Source organism: Boleophthalmus pectinirostris, unplaced genomic scaffold (genome assembly GCF_026225935.1).
Source record: "Boleophthalmus pectinirostris isolate CB_2022bp ecotype Guang Dong unplaced genomic scaffold, ASM2622593v1 HiC_scaffold_23, whole genome shotgun sequence".
NCBI lineage: Eukaryota > Metazoa > Chordata > Actinopteri > Gobiiformes > Gobiidae > Boleophthalmus > Boleophthalmus pectinirostris.
Window position 1 is genome coordinate 33,451,673 of NW_026571207.1, and position 17,553 is coordinate 33,469,225.

General features: G+C 41.5%; 1 protein-coding gene across 1 annotated transcript in view; it reads left to right on the top strand.

The window, feature by feature from the left end:
* slc36a1 (solute carrier family 36 member 1) overlaps nucleotides 1-17,553 on the top strand; it is a 66,678-nt gene that overhangs the window by 36,335 nt on the left and 12,790 nt on the right. Inside the window, exons 10-11 of the mRNA XM_020920557.2 lie at nucleotides 1,551-1,717; nucleotides 4,055-4,224. Coding sequence (XP_020776216.2) covers nucleotides 1,551-1,717; nucleotides 4,055-4,224 — 337 coding nt within the window. The remainder of the gene's footprint in view (nucleotides 1-1,550; nucleotides 1,718-4,054; nucleotides 4,225-17,553) is intronic.

The following is a 17,553-nucleotide window of genomic DNA, read 5'->3' on the forward strand; positions in this document are numbered from 1 at the left end:
CCGCACCACTTGCAGCATTATGGCTCCCGTAGTCCGGAGCATCGCTGAGTAATACATACTGTGATTCCTTTTAATATCAAAAGGCACCTGTCATGATGTCGATACTGTATCATCACATTAAACCATATGATATAATGATATTTCAAAATTTTTGCACACCCCCTACCAAAAAGTTACACAGTGCCTCTTTAACATTAGATTAGAAAAGTATGTTTAGTTTAGTGAAGTTTTTTTTTGTGAAGGGACAGAGATGTTAAGCTCATAAAAACAGCTGTTCCGCACTGTATTTCAGCAAAATAGCCAGCTTCCATCTGCAGTCTTTGATTTACAGAAATAATTACAGCAGGCAATTACATTACGTTAACAATAAGAACCATTCGCACTGTGAACTCTCTGACCCCCTCACACAGCAGCACAGATGTACAGCACAACCACTCACCTCAACAAGCATTAGACATTTACAGAATCATTAGTTTCATCTTATAAAATACTCACCTACCATTTCTACTTTTCACAATTAAATAGGCCATAGCTTACAAAAAATAGAATATAACAGATTTCAGTGTGTAGTATGACACACTACTCGTTATGAACAGTGTTGGGGAGTAACAGGTTACATGTACCAGAGTTACGTAATCAGAGTTTACCACTCACTGTAAAACTGTAATTGGATTACAGTTACTTTGTTGAAATAAATGGATTATACAACAGTATTTTCCAGTTTTTACATTTTGGGCTATATCCCCCCTTTTTTTTCCTGTAATTCCAGTCATTGCCGCACAATAAACTAGGCCTAAAACCAGGTCTAAAACCAGGTCTAAAACCAGGTCTAAAACCAGGTCTAAAACCAGGCCTAAAACAAGTCTAAAACCAGATCTAAACTAGGTCTAAACCAGGACTAAAACAGGATTTAACAGGACTAAACCAGGACTAAACCAGGACTAAACCAACTAAACCAAGACTAAACCAGGTCTAAACCAGGACTAAAACCAGGTCTAAACCATCTCTAAAACAGGATTTAACAGGACTAAACTATGCCGCGCTGACCGTGTCTCCTCCTCTTCTATCCATAATATTTTTTAATACGTTTAAGTAAAGTCTAGGTTTTTATTGTCTTTAAGTAGACAAAACTTCTTATGCGAAAATATCCGAGTCTTTGCTTCTCTACAGCAAATCAAGTAATCCAAAGTATTCAGATTACGTTACTCACTTGTGTATGTAATCTGTAATCTGTAGGGGAATACATTTTAAAAGTAACCTTCCCAACACTGGTTATGAATGCTATCAGGTTTGGTTATTCCACTATTTTGTTTGCGATTTATGTTTTAATAATAGGATTCTGTTCAACGTTCGCATAGTAAACCAGAAGAATTGACAAAAAGAGTGAAATATGAACGAATATGACCGAAAAGTACGTATTTGTGCATATCTAAACTACAGGGTTAGCCGTTTTTATGCAGAATCAGACTTTGTTGTTTGTGTAGAAAATCATGGTAGTTCAAAAATTGCAACCGATTATAGTTGGGGCATCTTGTTCTTTGTCTGTGCAGGTTCTGCCTCTGGAGAATAAGATGCAGCGCCCCCAGAGGTTCATGCTGGTACTGTTCGTGGGCATGGGCATCGTGACTTTTCTGTACATCAGCCTGGGCACCATCGGGTACATGTGCTTCGGAGACTCCATAGGGGGCAGTATCACACTCAACCTGCCAAACTGCTGGTACGAAAACAACATTACTACTAAAATATCTGAGGTCAGAGCTACACAACCTTTTTGAACTCGTAACATCAGAACATCTATACATATATTTATCATTATGTAAACTATTTATTGTAGTAGTAGTAGTGTTATTTATATGATGAGTGCAAGGAGTGAGTGTTTTTATAACTGAGTGGACATAATTATAGAAAGAGTATAGACTAGGTTCAGTGATAAATTAATAATGTTGAAGAAAAGTCCTATGTGATGCAAAATAGACTCTTGTGAGCTTTAAGTCATGTTAGAATGTTGTTCCCTCCTCAAAAACATGGAGTTGTGTTTTGTTTCTTTAAAGGGTCCATTTCATGCAAAATAAGTCTTTTCACATTGTATCTTCTGCACATAATTTGGGTTTTGGAACATCCATTACACAATAGTTATGAAATCTTACTGATTTCTCAGAGGCAGTCACAGACCAGGAACTATGAAAGGCCGACTATTGCTCATCCCCCCGCCCGTCCTGAGAAAGCACAGGCTCCGCCCTCCAAACGTGACGTAGGTTCTGAGTGAGCCGCCCTTCCTCCGCCCATCTCAGGGAGGGAGGGGGAGACAAACGTGCACCCCGATAGTGGTAGGAGTAAACTTTTATTCATCATGGAGATACAGCGCATTCAGCCGCATGTGTTGGACCCGGAATCGAATGAGGACTTTGAGAAGCATGAAGCTCAAGCACCGCGTCGACATCAGCTGAACATTACTGATTGATAAAGTATTAATAAACACTAGTAGACAAACTTACTATATCGTGTACACTGGAGGAGGCGGGGCGGAGGCGGGGGAGCGGGGGCGGGTGCAAAGCTCTTTCTGCTACGTCAAACGCGTCATAGATGTATCTGCCGCGTCATCGTTGTAGCAGCTTTAGTTCGTTGTCACGTGGGAGGGTGGCAGAAATACGCTGCAATTTGTAAAAAAAAATACCGAATCAATCTAAAAACCACTTCGGTGACATATACAAGGCCCACACATCACTCTTGATTTTGCATGAGATGGGCCCTTTAACACATGTTTGAGTAACCCTTTACACTGCGTTCCAAATTATTATGCAAATGATATTTTTCTCAGATTTTGCCAAATTGTCAATATAAATGACAGTCAGAATTTTCAAGTCACCAACCATCACTGGAGCTGTTTCTGCTTGTGAGCATTGTTTAAGGGTGGGCGAATAGAACATTTATGCATAACTGTAGGCCTCTTGAGGATCCTACACCTTGATGATCGCGGGACTCCAGAGGCAGCTTCAAATATCTGTTTGCTGCTTTGTAGTGGCATTTTAGCAGCTGCTCTCTTAATCTGATGTATTTGCCTGGCAGAAACCTTCCTCATTGTGCTTTGTCTGCACAATGAGGAAGGTTTCTTTGTCTGCATGAATCCGTGTTCTGAATCAGCTACAAATTTCTTAATAGTTCGATGATCACGCTTAAAGGGACAGTCCGGAATTTTGGACATAGGACCTCATGTCCTAGTGAACCAGAGTGCTGGAGACGTGTGGAGACACTTTTTAAAATATTCCATCCAGTCCTTGTATTTGCAGAAGTCGCTGGTGCTAGGCTAGTGGATGTCAATGGTCATAGTTATCCTGCCATTAAAAACAGTCTTACCCACTCCACAAAACCCCCAAAGTAAGTCTGTTATTACACCAGACTGTCCTTCTAAATGTCTGTGTTGATAGAATAATGTTTGAAATAAAACTAACCTTTGATCACATGAATCGTCGCATGTTGAGGGACTGTTTTTTCTTATATCAGTCCGCCACTGTCAAGCTTTCTATCAGGAAGTACAACTCACTGCTGCTGCTCACACATAAATCCTTCAAATGCAAGGTTGGATTTACTTCTAAAATTATTCTATCAACACAGACATTCACATGGACAGTCTGGTCGTTTTTACCTTTAGGTCAGTAGAGATTGACAATTCCAATGCTGAAATTATCCAAATGTTTCTAGTGAATGTGTGTGGAATTTAAAACCAAAGTGCAATTCCTTCACCACATGACATCACAAGGTGGAACAGAGTGTTTTCTGTTTGAGAGAGGAACCAAGCCTAAATCTGCAGGTTTTGTGTGTTAAACATGTGTGAATGAAACAAAACACAACTTGAGGTCTGTTAATGATGAGGAAACTACATTAGAACAAACAGTAGATCAGAAAATAACATAATATGAACCAGTTAAACCTGTCATCTGAAACACAGCAACTTGCACAAATGTTTTTTATGCAATATTTGTTTTTCTTCAGAGCAGATACAATACAAAAACAGTTTTTGAGTCAAAGTCATATGTTCCTCCCTCCTCTTTCTCAGGACGTATCAGGCGGTGAAGCTGCTTTACTGTTTCGGGATCTTCATCACGTTCGCGCTCCAGTTTTACGTCCCAGCTGAGATCCTGATTCCTCCTCTCACGGCCCGAGTCCAACCGCACTGGGAACGCCCCGTCGACCTGCTCATGAGGACGGCCCTGGTCATCGCGACGTGTGAGTGCGAACCCGTACTGACCCTGTGCCCTCGAGCAAGACATCTCACACACACACAAAACCATACACACGAAAGCAAACGGCCACGGTTGCCCTCGAACAAAACACCTCACGCACCTTTACTCTGGTCACCGCGACGTTTGAGTACGAACCCATACTGCTGCTGTGCCCGCGAGCAAGACACCTTCCACACCTGAAATCATACAAGCAAAATGTATTGCCTCCGTGCCCACTTTTATGTGTGGGAGTGGGAGTTTTGTCTTGTTAAAGGTTGTATAGAGGATTTTTTTAAGGGAAGTGAAATACAGCGACAGTCCTTTTTCAAATGTTGTGCATGAGTGACAACACCTTCCTCCTCCACAGCTCCCTCAGTAGAAACACCTCCTCCCGCCTCTTTACTCTAGAAATCACGCTTGTTTACATCCAGTGCACATTCAGAATTACTGTTGAAGTGACCTGTCGAGAAATATTTTGGCGACTGACGCGTCAGTTTTTAGACCCTTCGTCTGCTTCAGTCGCGCCATCGCTGGAAGGAATCTCCAAGAATCACCTCAGTTTGGCTTTGGTCCTTTTCCCCTTTCTCTTCTTCTTTCAGCGACCTCAAAAACGGACTTTCTTTTGTGGCGAACTGGTCATGGATTCTCGTCCGCCATCGCAACAAACTTTGTGCGAATTGCGAGGAAGCGAGGAAGTTTGAAAAAGCCTCTAAGAACCGCTGCATAAACCACGTAATCTCAGCGCGCTGGCGAGTCAATTACACTAGAAACGTAGGGAGATTGATCGACAACCTAACAGCCAATAGATAAAGAGGGAGCCTCCTGGTCTATTGGCTGATGTTTATCTGGCCTCACTACATCCACAGTTGATAGATTTTTATTTATTTATTTTTTTTTTGGTCATCATAATTACAAGGCTGCTGCGTCTCTGTAATGATATTTTAAACTTTCAATAACAATTTGAAACTAAAAACAAAATCCTCCATACAGCCTTTAAAACCAAACATAGAGCATACTGCCGCTGTGTCCTCAAACAAGACACTTCACCCAACTTCTATGTAATAATGCTGCATGCGACTACAAAACCATACAGAGAACGTACTCCTGCTGTGCCCTCGAGGAAGACCCTTTACTTTGGAACTGGGGTGCGTGAGTTAACAACATCTTACCAAAAACGTAAAACAAAGCTCAGATTAAAGTCTAACTTGAGTAACAGAGCTTCAGACAGAGCAGTGCTTACAGTTAGCTTCAGGGAATATTCATGACATCAGCTGCAAAGTATATATTATATCCGTACGTTTAACTTACTGAAATCCGTTGCCCTTATCGTTGCATTTTTCGCTTTTTATATGGTTCCATGGTTATTTGAGGCTCTCGCAGTTGTGTTATGAGCATGTCTGATAATAAAGTTGATTTTAGGTGAAAACAGCAGGAGCCCAGGAGATAAATCCTCTCTTCAAAGCTAAAATTGAGAAATAAGTGAGTTTGAATTTAAGATAGTGATTCTTCCCCCACAAAGAGAAGTGCCCCCCCCCGTGGTGAGAGAATCAAAACAGGCCGTGATAATTACAAAGATCAAATAAAAACGTATCTTTACTTTCATTATTAGAGAGAGTTTGACGGATTATTGCATCATTTTAAAAAGCATAACAACCCTGTGTCACTTTTTGCCTGCAAATTATTTCTCAACGTACTTAAGTGAAAGGGCCACTTTAAAGGGCCCATATTACGTTATTTTCTGATCTATTTTCTAATGTAGTTTCTTCATCACAAACAGACCTGGAGTTGTGTTTTGTTTTGTTCACAACACATACCCTGCAGATTTAAGTTCTTTTCTCAAACAAACATTCCACCTGTTCCACCTTGTGATGTCATGGGGTAATACAGGAAGTGTTCCATGGTGTTTTTGAACTCCACACACCTTCACTAGATTCATTTGGATTATTTCAGCCCTGGAGTTGCCAATCCCTGAGCTAAACCACTACATGACATCACAAGGTGGAACAGAGCATTTGGAGCTTTGAAGATGTAGACAATGTAGTAATAATGGGTTACTCAGACATGTGTGACTGAAACAAAACACAACTCCAACATTCTAACATGATGTTGCGTAGAAACTGTCTGACCTCGCAGTGTTAGAATTCGTTCGCTTGACAGTAGGCGGGTGCTTTTTTTTTTATTTAACCAATCGCTGCTATTTGGTTGTGATGTATGTAATGCACCACTAACGGGGCTAACTGGTATATTAAGCTTTTCCCAAATCCCATAGGAAGAAGGACAATAACGTCTTACCCCTTGACAAAATTCTCCAAACATTCTCTTTGTTCCGGCTTTAAATACTCGATCTTGGGACTCGTTGCCAACACAGAGTATATGGCTCTTCACTGATTGGCTGGTGCCGGGTTCATACTTCCGAGATTTTTGCGAACTGTCTAGTGCAGGGGTGGGCAAACTTTTTGGCTCACGGGCCACATAGGGTCCTAAAATTTGACTGAAGGGCCGGACAGGAGACAGGACATGACGTGTTAAGAGCCCGGCTCCATTGCACTCATTTTTACGCTCATGTAGGACGTATTCTGCACTTCGCACTACAACTTTGACATGCAAGTTTCAGAATACATGAAAAGTGAATAGATCTGCTCCTCTGCACACCACAGAGAAGACATCACACTAGTGTGAGTCCTGAGCGGTTAGATCTTATTGAGGAACAGAGCCACGCCACAATGTGGAGTACAACATGTGCAGTAATACCAGACTTAAAATGTTCCATGCATTGAGATTTTTAACACAGCATCTATAAGTCTTTTGACTTTACTTTTAACCCACTCAAATTGGAAACAGTGCAGCCTTATGTCTTGAACACTTCTACCTCACTCGGCCAACATAATACGCCGCACCTCAATGTTTATATAGTGCGCCATCTACTGGGAAACGCTGGAAATGCAGGAAAAATAAAACATCAACAAGGTTTATTATTGTAATTTATTCAAGTTCGGCGGGCCGGATTAAAAGGTTTAAAGAGCCACATACGGCCCCCGGGCCATAGTTTGCCCACCCCTGGTCTAGTGTATTCTGATTCCTGACCTAGTCACACACACACACACACACACACACACAGTTTGTCTGAGTGAATCTCAGACTCCAGGCTCTGTGTGGTAATGCCTCCGTAATTGTACAGGTTTGCTCAGGCTTAATTTTACGACTGCTCAAGTTTAACCTTTGTCCAGGTCTTTCTCTGAGACCTATGACCAACGATTTTTAGCCATGACTCAAGATTTTCCTCACAATCAGAAATCTTTCATCGCAAACAAAATCACACAGTAGACTCCAGCTTTAGACTTGATTTCAATGTGATTTAATTTAGTCCCTGTTTTCTGGTTACAGCTGTTTTAATTAGATATTTTTTCATTGTACACTTCTCAACAATGCCACACATTGCAAAGCACATGAATGTATATTATGTGCATATGCATATTTAATTCCGTTTCTAATACAGATTCCAATTCTTGAAATCCCTCCACATAATCTATTCATATTTCTCTCTGGCTCTTTGTCTTAGCATTTGTACTTTGAAAGTTCATTGTTTCTTCAGTGGTTCTAGTCATGAGCTGCACCCATGTTTTGCCAAGTTAAGATTTAAGGTTTAGTCTGATATAGTCCAAGGTTAAAACCTGGTTAGACCTACTTTAGTCTGGGTTCATTTGGTCCTTGCTTTAGCTCATTGCAATTGAATTCTCTTTTATACTAGTTTCACTTCCAACATGAATCTTGATTTCTATTCATAAAGTCACATATCTCTATTACACACCATGGTGGTGTTAATAATTCAGATTTCACTGTCATATAATTTGCACTTTTATTTCCATTGTTCCATAGATTCTGTCCCAAGTTGACACCTGGTTTAGTCCCAAGTTTAGACCCAGTTTAGTCCCAAGTTTAGACCTGATTTAGTCCCAACTTCAGATCTGGTTTTGTCCCATGTTTAGACCTGGTTTTGTCCCAAATTTAGATACATTTTTCCTCAAATTTAGACCCGGTTTAGTCCCAAATTTAGACCTGGTATAATCCCAAATTTAGACCTGGTATAGTCCCAGATTTAGACCTGATTTTGTCCCATGTTTAGACCTGGTTTTGTCCCATGTTTAGACCTGGTTTTGTCCCATGTTTAGACCTGGTTTTGTCCCATGTTTAGACCTGGTTTTGTCCCATGTTTAGACCTGGTTTCGTCCCATGTTTAGACCTGGTTTCGTCCCATGTTTAGACCTGGTTTATTCCCATGTTTAGACCTGGTTTATTCCCATGTTTAGACCTGGTTTATTCCCATGTTTAGACCTGGTTTATTCCCATGTTTAGACCTGGTTTTGTCCCATGTTTAGACCTGGTTTTGTCCCATGTTTAGACCTGGTTTTGTCCCATGTTTAGACCTGGTTTTGTCCCATGTTTAGACCTGGTTTTGTCCCATGTTTAGACCTGGTTTTGTCCCATGTTTAGACCTGGTTTTGTCCCATGTTTAGACCTGGTTTATTCCCATGTTTAGACCTGGTTTAGTCCCATGTTTAGTCCAAAGTTCAAACCTGGTTTCGTCCTAAATTTAGACCTGATTTAGTCCAAAGTTCAAACCTGTATTTTCTCACGTTTAGATCTGGTTTAGTCCCAAATTTAGCCCTGGTTTAGTCCCATGTTTAGATCTGATTTAGTCCCATGATTAGACCTGGTTTAGTCTCAGGTTTTTGATCTGGCTGCCCACTGTAACTGAATTCTCTTGTGTAATATTTTTAATGGCGACATGAATATTTCTACCTCACATATCTCTATTTCCTACCATGGCGTTGTTAATAATTAAAACTTCATTGTCATAAAATCTGCTCTTAAAAAAAAACCAGAGCCAGCCTGACTGTGGAGTGTAATATTGGCTCTCAGCGCCAGAGCCTGGACTTTAGATTGGACATGTAGAGATTATGTAAATGGGATGGGGCTTCGCCACATGCATGTTTATGAGCCAATAACAGAGCGGCGTTCACTAGTCATTTTACACTTACAGGAACAAGAAAAGACAGAGCGAGGAGGAAACGGGAGAGAGGAAGAGAGAGAAAGAGAAGGAGAGGAAGGAGGAGAGACGGAGGAGTGTAATGACTTTGGTTTAATCTCAAATTTAGACTTGGTTTAGTCTCTAACAGCACCAGCCCTGGTTTAGTCCTTGATTCACCTGGTTTAGTCCTGCTAGATCCATTTTAGAATATATTGACTTGTTTTCAGTTCAAGTCCTGGTCTAGTCCTGATTTAGTCCTGGTCTAGTCTTGGGTTAGTCCTGGTTTATTCCTGGTTTAATCTTGGTTTAGCTTTGATTTAGTCCTGGTCTAGTCCTGATTTAGTCCTGAAGTAGTCCTAGTTTAGTCTTGGTTTAGTCCTGGTTTAGTATTTTTTCAATACTAGACCTGGTTTATTCCTGGTTTAATCTTGGTTTAGCTTTGGTCTACTCCTGGTCTAGTCCTGGTTTAGTCCTGGTTTAGTAATTTTTAATACCAGACCTGGTTTATTCCTGGTTTAATCTAGGTTTAGCTTTGGTTTAGTCTTGATCTAAGTCTTGATCTAAGTCTTGATCTAAGTCTTGATCTAAGTCTTGATCTAAGTCTTGATCTAAGTCCTGATCTAAGTCCTGATCTAAGTCCTGATCTAAGTCCTGATCCAAGTCCTGATCCAAGTCCTGATCCAAGTCCTGATCCAAGTCCTGATCTAAGTCCTGATCTAAGTCCTGATCTTGTCCTGATCTTGTCCTGGTTTTGTCCTGGTTTTGTCCTGGTTTTGTAATTTTTCCAATACCAGACCTGGTTTATTCCTGGTTTAATCTTGGTTTAGCTTTGGTTTAGTCCTGGTCTAAATCCTGGTCTACTCCTGGTCTACTCCTGGTCTAGTCCTGGTCTAGTCTTGGTTTAATCATTTTTTCATTACCAGACCTGGTTTATTCCTGGTTTAATCTTTGTTTAGCTCTGGTTTAGTCCATTATTTATCCCTGGTTCAGTCATGGGTTAATCTTGGTCTAATCCTGTTTTAGTCCTGTTTTAGTCCTGGTTCAGTCCTAGGTTAATCCCGGTCTAATCCTGCTTTAGTCCTAGTTCAGTACTGGTTCAGTACCTATGTTAATCCTTGTCTAATCCTGCTTTAGTCCTGGTTTAGTCCTGGTTCATTCCTAGGTTAATCCTGGTCTAATCCTGGTTTAGGGCTGGTTGAGACATGATCTAGTCCTGGTATAGACCTGGTTCAGACCTGGTCTAGTCTAATCCTTTTCCAGTCCTGATTTAATCCTTGTCTAATCCTGGTTTAGTCCTGGTTTAGTCCTTGCCTCTTGCCACAGGTTGTACAGTGTCTAACAAGCCTCAGAAGAAGTCTCATTTGTAAGTATTTCTCATTCGTCTCCATTTTCTCTGTGCGTAAAACTCCCCCCCTCCGGCCACAGCACCTGCTCCGAGTTACAATCCGCTCATCCCGGTACCTCCACACGCTCCGGAACCTTCTACTGAGATATTAACATAAACCCAGGACAAAGGAGCGCCTCTCTGTGGGGAAAAAAAAAAAAAAAGTAACTGACGCCCGGTTTAATTCAAATGTGCGTTCGGTCCCAAAGCTTCAGCGCGGTTCAGGCGAGGGCCACGCATGATCCATTGATATCCTCATTTTCTATTCTCATTCAAATCCAGGCAGGCTGCTTCTGATGCTGCACGTGTGCGACCGTCTCGGAGGACCGGGGCGGGACTAAGCACGGACTTCATCAGGGCAAGTCCAAGGTTTAAGGAAAGACTAAAGCAGGACTGAGCAAGGGCTAAACCAGGTGATCTTGGCCTAAACTTGAACTAAACCAGGATTATGGAAGGACTAAACCAAGACTAAGAAAGGGCTAAACACGATTATAGACGGGTTAAACCAGGACTAAGAAGCGGCTAAACCAGGACTATGGAAGGACTACACCAGGACTATGGAAGGACTAAACCAGGTCTAAGAAAGAACTAAACCTGGAATATGGAAGGACTAAACCAGGACTAAGAAAGGACTAAAACTGGACTAAGAAAGGACTAAAACTGGACTATGGAAGAACTAAACCAGGACTATGGAAGAACTAAACCAGGACTATGGAAGAACTAAACCAGGACTATGGAAGAACTAAACCAGGACTATGGAAGGACTAAACCAGGACTATGAAGGACTAAACCAGGACTATGGAAGGACTAAACCAGGACTAAGAATGGACTAAACCAGGACTAAGAAAGGACTAAACCAGGACTATGGAAGGACTAAACCAGGACTAAGAAAGGACTAAACCAGGACTAAGAATGGACTAAACCAGGACTAAGAAAGGACTAAACCAGGACTATGGAAGGACTAAACCAGGACTATGGAAGGACTAAACCAGGACTAAGAAAGGACTAAACCAGGACTAAGAAACGGCTAAACCAGGACTAAGAAACGGCTAAACCAGGACTATGGAAGGACTAAACCAGGACTATGGAAGGACTAAACCAGGACTATGGAAGGACTAAACCAGGACTATGGAAGGACTAAACCAGGACTATGGAAGGACTAAACCAGGACTATGGAAGGACTAAACCAGGACTAAACCTGAACTAAACCAGGACTAAGAAAGGACTAAACCAGGACTAAGAAAGGACTAAACCAGGACTAAGAAAGGACTAAACCAGGACTAAGAAAGGACTAAACCAGGACTAAGAAAGGACTAAACCAGGACTATGGAAGGACTAAACCTGTAGCACTGTAGCAAGAAGGTTTGATTCCCAGGTTGTTGTTGTTGCTTTTCTGCGTCTTTCTTCTTAGTGATGTTGTCTTTCTTCTCCCTCTCTCTCCTTTTCTCTCCTCCTCTCAGCACAGCTGTATTTTCTCTCTCTCCTCTCCTCCTTTTGGTGTGGTTATATTTTCTCTCTCCTCCTCTCAGCACAGTTGTATTTTCTCTCTCTTCTCCTCCTCTCGGTGTGGTTGTATTTTCTCTTCTCCTCCTCTCGGCACAGTTGTATTTTCTCTCTCTCCTCTCCTCTTCTTGGTTTGGTTGTATTCCCTTTCCTCGGAGTTCTCGTGTGTGATGTGACTAAATCAGACGTGGTTTGGTGGCGTGACTCTGGACTCCTGAGTTTTCTCTTGGTCCTGGAGCAGAGGTCCAGAGGAGCAGGTCACTCTGTCAAAGACGTAACCTTTAAAACACACAAACACATCCACAACTGTACACAGCCTGCGCCGTCATATCACACAAACACACACACGCACACACACAGTCCAATACAGTCTAATAATAAATGCGTCTATTTTAAAGCCGCACTGTGTAACCTTTCTGCTCTGGCTCTGCCCTCTGCTCGTTTTTATGAAGATGTGACTGGTAGATTTAGACTTAAGGCCGCCACACACTACAGGCTGTTTTGGTCAGGGTCTTAAACGATTTTTAAACGTGCCGCAAAAAACGCACACCACATACACGAGGAAAATCTTATGAGACTTCAAATCTCATCTTGCAAAGACTGCAGCGGGATCTGTCTGCGGACCACAGGATATAAAATTGTGAGAGTGATCATGTCATCTGTTTCCTGTCTACAGTAAAACCACTCGCTCTGAGACTTTTAAGTGTTCACAAGATGAGAGCACTGCACTTCTAGTTTAGATTCAAGTCAAACTGTGTTATTATTATTAGGGATGGGCATGATTAGTCGATTAATCATGAAGAATTTCATTGATTACTTTCATTTTAATCGACAAACCGAATGTAGGTTGCTGTGACCAAATGTCCGTGTCCAGGGGACAAACAGGTCGAGTCCCCACCTCCCACCCCCCGTATGGTGTCCTGGTTTTTACAAACTCAAATATGGTCACACTAACCTGTATTCCACTGAGTCGTGTCCTTTAATCTGACAGAAGTTGAACCGCATCAGCGCACAAGAGCTGTTTTTTTTTTCTTCACATAGTTTATGCAAATTAGCCATGCGGTTTTAAGTTTCGTTTCTGTGAGACTTGTGCAAAGCTGCATTAAACACATTATAATGTCAAACGGGCTGATGTGACTCTAGAGTGGTTACGGTTTATATGTTGTAAAGTTGAATTTATTTATGTAGATTAGCAGTGCAGATAGTAGTAATAATAATGATGATAAATTTTAACATAAAAACGTTAATGATTAATCGATAATCGATCGTTAATTCTCCCGACGATCGATTAGGAAAATGTAATCAAATGCCCGTCCCTACTCCCTACATGCCACAATGGAACAAAGCCCAGAGTCACCGTGAACGCGCCAAACAAAGTCCCACTGACCCATCGAACTGTTGTGTTTCGTTTAAAGTCCGGTGCGCTTTATTTGTGAAAAAAGTTTGAAAATAGACCATTTAATGACAGCGCCTTATAATCCAGAGCGCCTGATAGCCCGGAAAATAAGGTAATCTTGAATGTTGGCGCAGCAATCGCATCAAGAGGTAATACATCCGGAAAATAACAGAGGACAAAATATAATGCAGAGACATGTATTTTGCACTCACAATGGAAGTAATGGAAGTGAGCTGCTGCCATTATCAAGATTGCACACTGGTGCGTAGCCACACCCACACCCCAAAGTGAGTCACGGGGTCAGTTAAGGGCAAACACAAGCATTTAACATTGAACCTTTCCAAAAGCTTCTTGAAAAAGAGGCCAAGTGACTAAACCTGACTAAATCATAATGATGTTTTGTTCACTGTTGAAAATCACTCGAGAGCCAAGGAGATGCTGACTTTTACAATGCAACACAATTTCTGTATTTAATGAGTTTTTAGAGTGTTCTCAGGCTACAACGATCCAGTCAACAGCTACAGCATCCCCGTGTCTTTCACATAAACACTTTAAATACATTTTTATGAGTGGCTTTTGAAGGACTCTTGAGGGAGATTGGTTTTACTTTTATTTCCGTGTAGAATAATGCTTCAGTCATGACATTAGCTTGTGTTAGTCACGGTTTTAATACCCTGAGTTGCTATAGATGGTGATATTGGATTCTAATTGGCTATTTTTGCTATGCTGCTAACGTTTGTATCTTAATTTAAATTAGGATTGTTCCGATACAGCTACAGGTATCGGCAAAAGCTCCGATACCGCCCATTTTTCAGGTATCATATCGGCGAGCACACAGACCAAATCACTTATCTGATACCACTCTGTAGACGCCAAGAGCAGGTTAACCGTACTCTATGGAGGCTCTTTAGACACTTCAAATGTGCTGATATTGATAGAAAAGATATTTGTGTTTCCTCGTCATTTAACCTTTAGCGTGGACGCTAGGAGAGTGCAGCCCGACAACAGCGGCAACAGCGACAACTCAGACTTTGTTTACTCTGCATAATTATCCATGTGCTCTGAGGATGAGTGTCTTTTTACAGACCTCACTGCTGGTTTTATCCTTGTACTGTTGTAGAAAGTAACAAATTAGAAAAGTGTAAGCGTTTAAATCAGCACTACCGTATTTTACCCTAACCCTAACCCTGGGGCGCACTGTCGTTTTTTTGATGCAGTTAGAGGCTTAAGAACCGCGGCTAATCGCCCGGAAAATACAGTACTTATGGTCCAGGGGCCTCATTTACTGCATAGGAGTTGTCCTAAGCCAGTGCATGCTCCTAGTGGCCCCCAGAGGTGGGCGCCACGCAAACTCTCTGTACATGCTCCACCTGCAATCTGTGCTTTGTAGATCCCACCTGCAGCGAGAATCTGTGCGACTTTCCGGGTTTAACACATGCGGCTGAACGCGCTGTATCTCCATGATGAATAAAAGTTTATTCCTACCTCTATCAGGGTGCACACCTGTCTCCCCCTCCCTCCCTGAGATGGGCGGAGGAAGGGCGGCTCGCAATAGTCGGCTTTTCATAGTTCCTGGTCTGTGACTGTCTCCAAGAAATCAGTAAGATTTCATAACTATTGTGTAATGGATGTTCCAAAACCCAAATTGTGCTTGTTTATGTGCAAAAGATACAATGTGAAAAGAGTTATTTTGCATGAGATGGGCCCTTTAAGCAGGAGAGGTTTATTTACTGGGGGGGACTTCAAAAGTGAACATTGTATGATCTTTGAATGTTCAAGCCCCTTGCCTACGCTTGTAAAGGAGGAGGTTTATAAAGCAAGTGTGGCGAGACTATAAAGGTGAGAAGGCACCTTAGTCAATAATATGCCTTATTTTATATAATGCCGATGGTATGCCAAGGGAAGATGATCGGGTTACTATAGCTCCTCTGAGTCCATGTTAAACTGAGAGATGCAGGTGGAGGACAAATTACTTAAATTATCTTACCTCAGGAATTTAGAAGACGCTATTGCTCTACTCCATCTGTCAATTTCACACCAGTGCTTCCTCTCGTCCATGTTGTGTGTAAATCAGTAGAAAATCTCACTTTTGCAGCTGATTGTTATGGATTTATTCATGAGGCACATACCACTTTTATTATTCCCCCGCGGTCTACAATTTAGCCCCATCATGTCTCTTCAATGTGTGTTTTGTTCGGAAAGTTAACAGCATCGTGAATATGCTGTAATTTAATGCCACACATTGTAATTTTCATCCAAGGCCAAAACACTCACTGCGTAATTGTATTTAATGGCACCCTATCACAGTCACGTTTTCGAGGCAAAGTGTTTTTATAGACAAAACAGTAACCCAGATGTCCTTGCTTTGCTATTAGTTATCAGAATATCCTCTTCTGTAACACGGTATTGTGATAAACTAAGGTTATACAATACACACTACTTCCTCGACATCTACTTTACGAAGATGTCGAGGAAGTAGTGTGTATTGTATAACCTAAGTCTATGTGAGTCTGGTGATTGACATGTGGGTTAGCCAATCAGAGACAAGCAATGTAGAAGATAGACGATAATATTTAAACTACTTTATGCCACTGACACAGTAATCCAAGAGCAGATTTAAACCAGATACACAATTTTTTTTTTTTTTATTATCATTCATTTTTTCTTAAGAACAATACATCATGTGCATTCCATTAAACATATCCTATGAGTTTTTTTGTGTGAAGAATCCCTCAGTTGTCCAGGTAGAATCCATGAGGTGAAAATTCAGTTTGTCGACTGGACAAAAGTTTTTTCTTATTTTCCATTGACCAGACTTCCCCCCTCCCGCCCCTCCCTCCCTCCCTCTCTTCTCCTCTCCCGCCCCTCCCTCCCTCTCTTCCCCTCCTGCCCTCTCCTCCCTCCCTCTCCTCTCCTCTCCTCCCTCCCTCCCTCTCCTCTCCTCCTTCCCTCTCCTCTCCTCCTCCCTCTCCTCCTCCCTCCCTCCCTCCCTCCCTCCCTCCCTCTCCTCTCCTCTCCTCCCTCCCTCCCTCCCTCCCTCTCCTCTCCTCCCTCTCTTCCCCTCCCTTCTCCCTTGGAGTGATCTTCCAATTCTACTCCCCAGGGGACTTTGTAGGTTTTACATGCCCACCTTATTCTAAAATAGAAAAATAAAGAGTGTTTGTTCACATTACATTTTGACACAACAACTCCTGAAAGCTGAGGATGGACTCCTCTCCATTAATATCTTGTAACACTGTGATACCTTTATTATCCCACTCTTTGTTTATAAATGCAGAAACACAAAATCTTAAAGGTGCACTATGGAACTTTTCGGTAGGGGGTCCATCGCAATCTTGTTTCTATGGACATGTCATTGCTCTGCCTGGAATGGACATTAAACAGGTAGACTTTACTTTTATTCAATTACAGGGGGTTTTATGGCTCAAAAATACAAAGAAAAACAGGGACTCTGACTGTGAGCGGGGTCGCCTGTCCACAGATCTGACCTGTAACTCGTCTGGTTTGAGCTCCATGAAGCCATAAATGTTTAATACCATTCTGAGAAACACTCCAGAGAAAGAAATAACGTCTCCTTGGAGAAAAGCAGACTTTTCAGTAACTTTTCCAGTAGAGGGTCCATCAAATTTTCTCCATGGCGATGTTATTGCGACGTCTGGAATGTTTCACAGTATGGCATTAAACCTTTGTATCTTCATGGAGATCAAACCAGACCAAGTTACAAGTGAGATCTGTGGAGAGGCGACCCCGCTCAATGTCTGTTTTTCTAGGTAATTTTGAGCTATAAAACCACCTGTAATTAAATAAATGTAAAGTAGAGCTGTTTAATGTCACACTGTGGAATAAGGCTGTGCAATTAATTTAATTTTAAGTGCGATTTCGATTTGTGTGTCAAACTCATATAATTGAGTTGAAACAATTAAAGCTTAACAAAGTTTATTTTTGGATATTTTTATATAAATAAGTGTATATTTTATTTAAACACAGAGATTTTCAAACAGCTGGATGTATAGTTTTAATA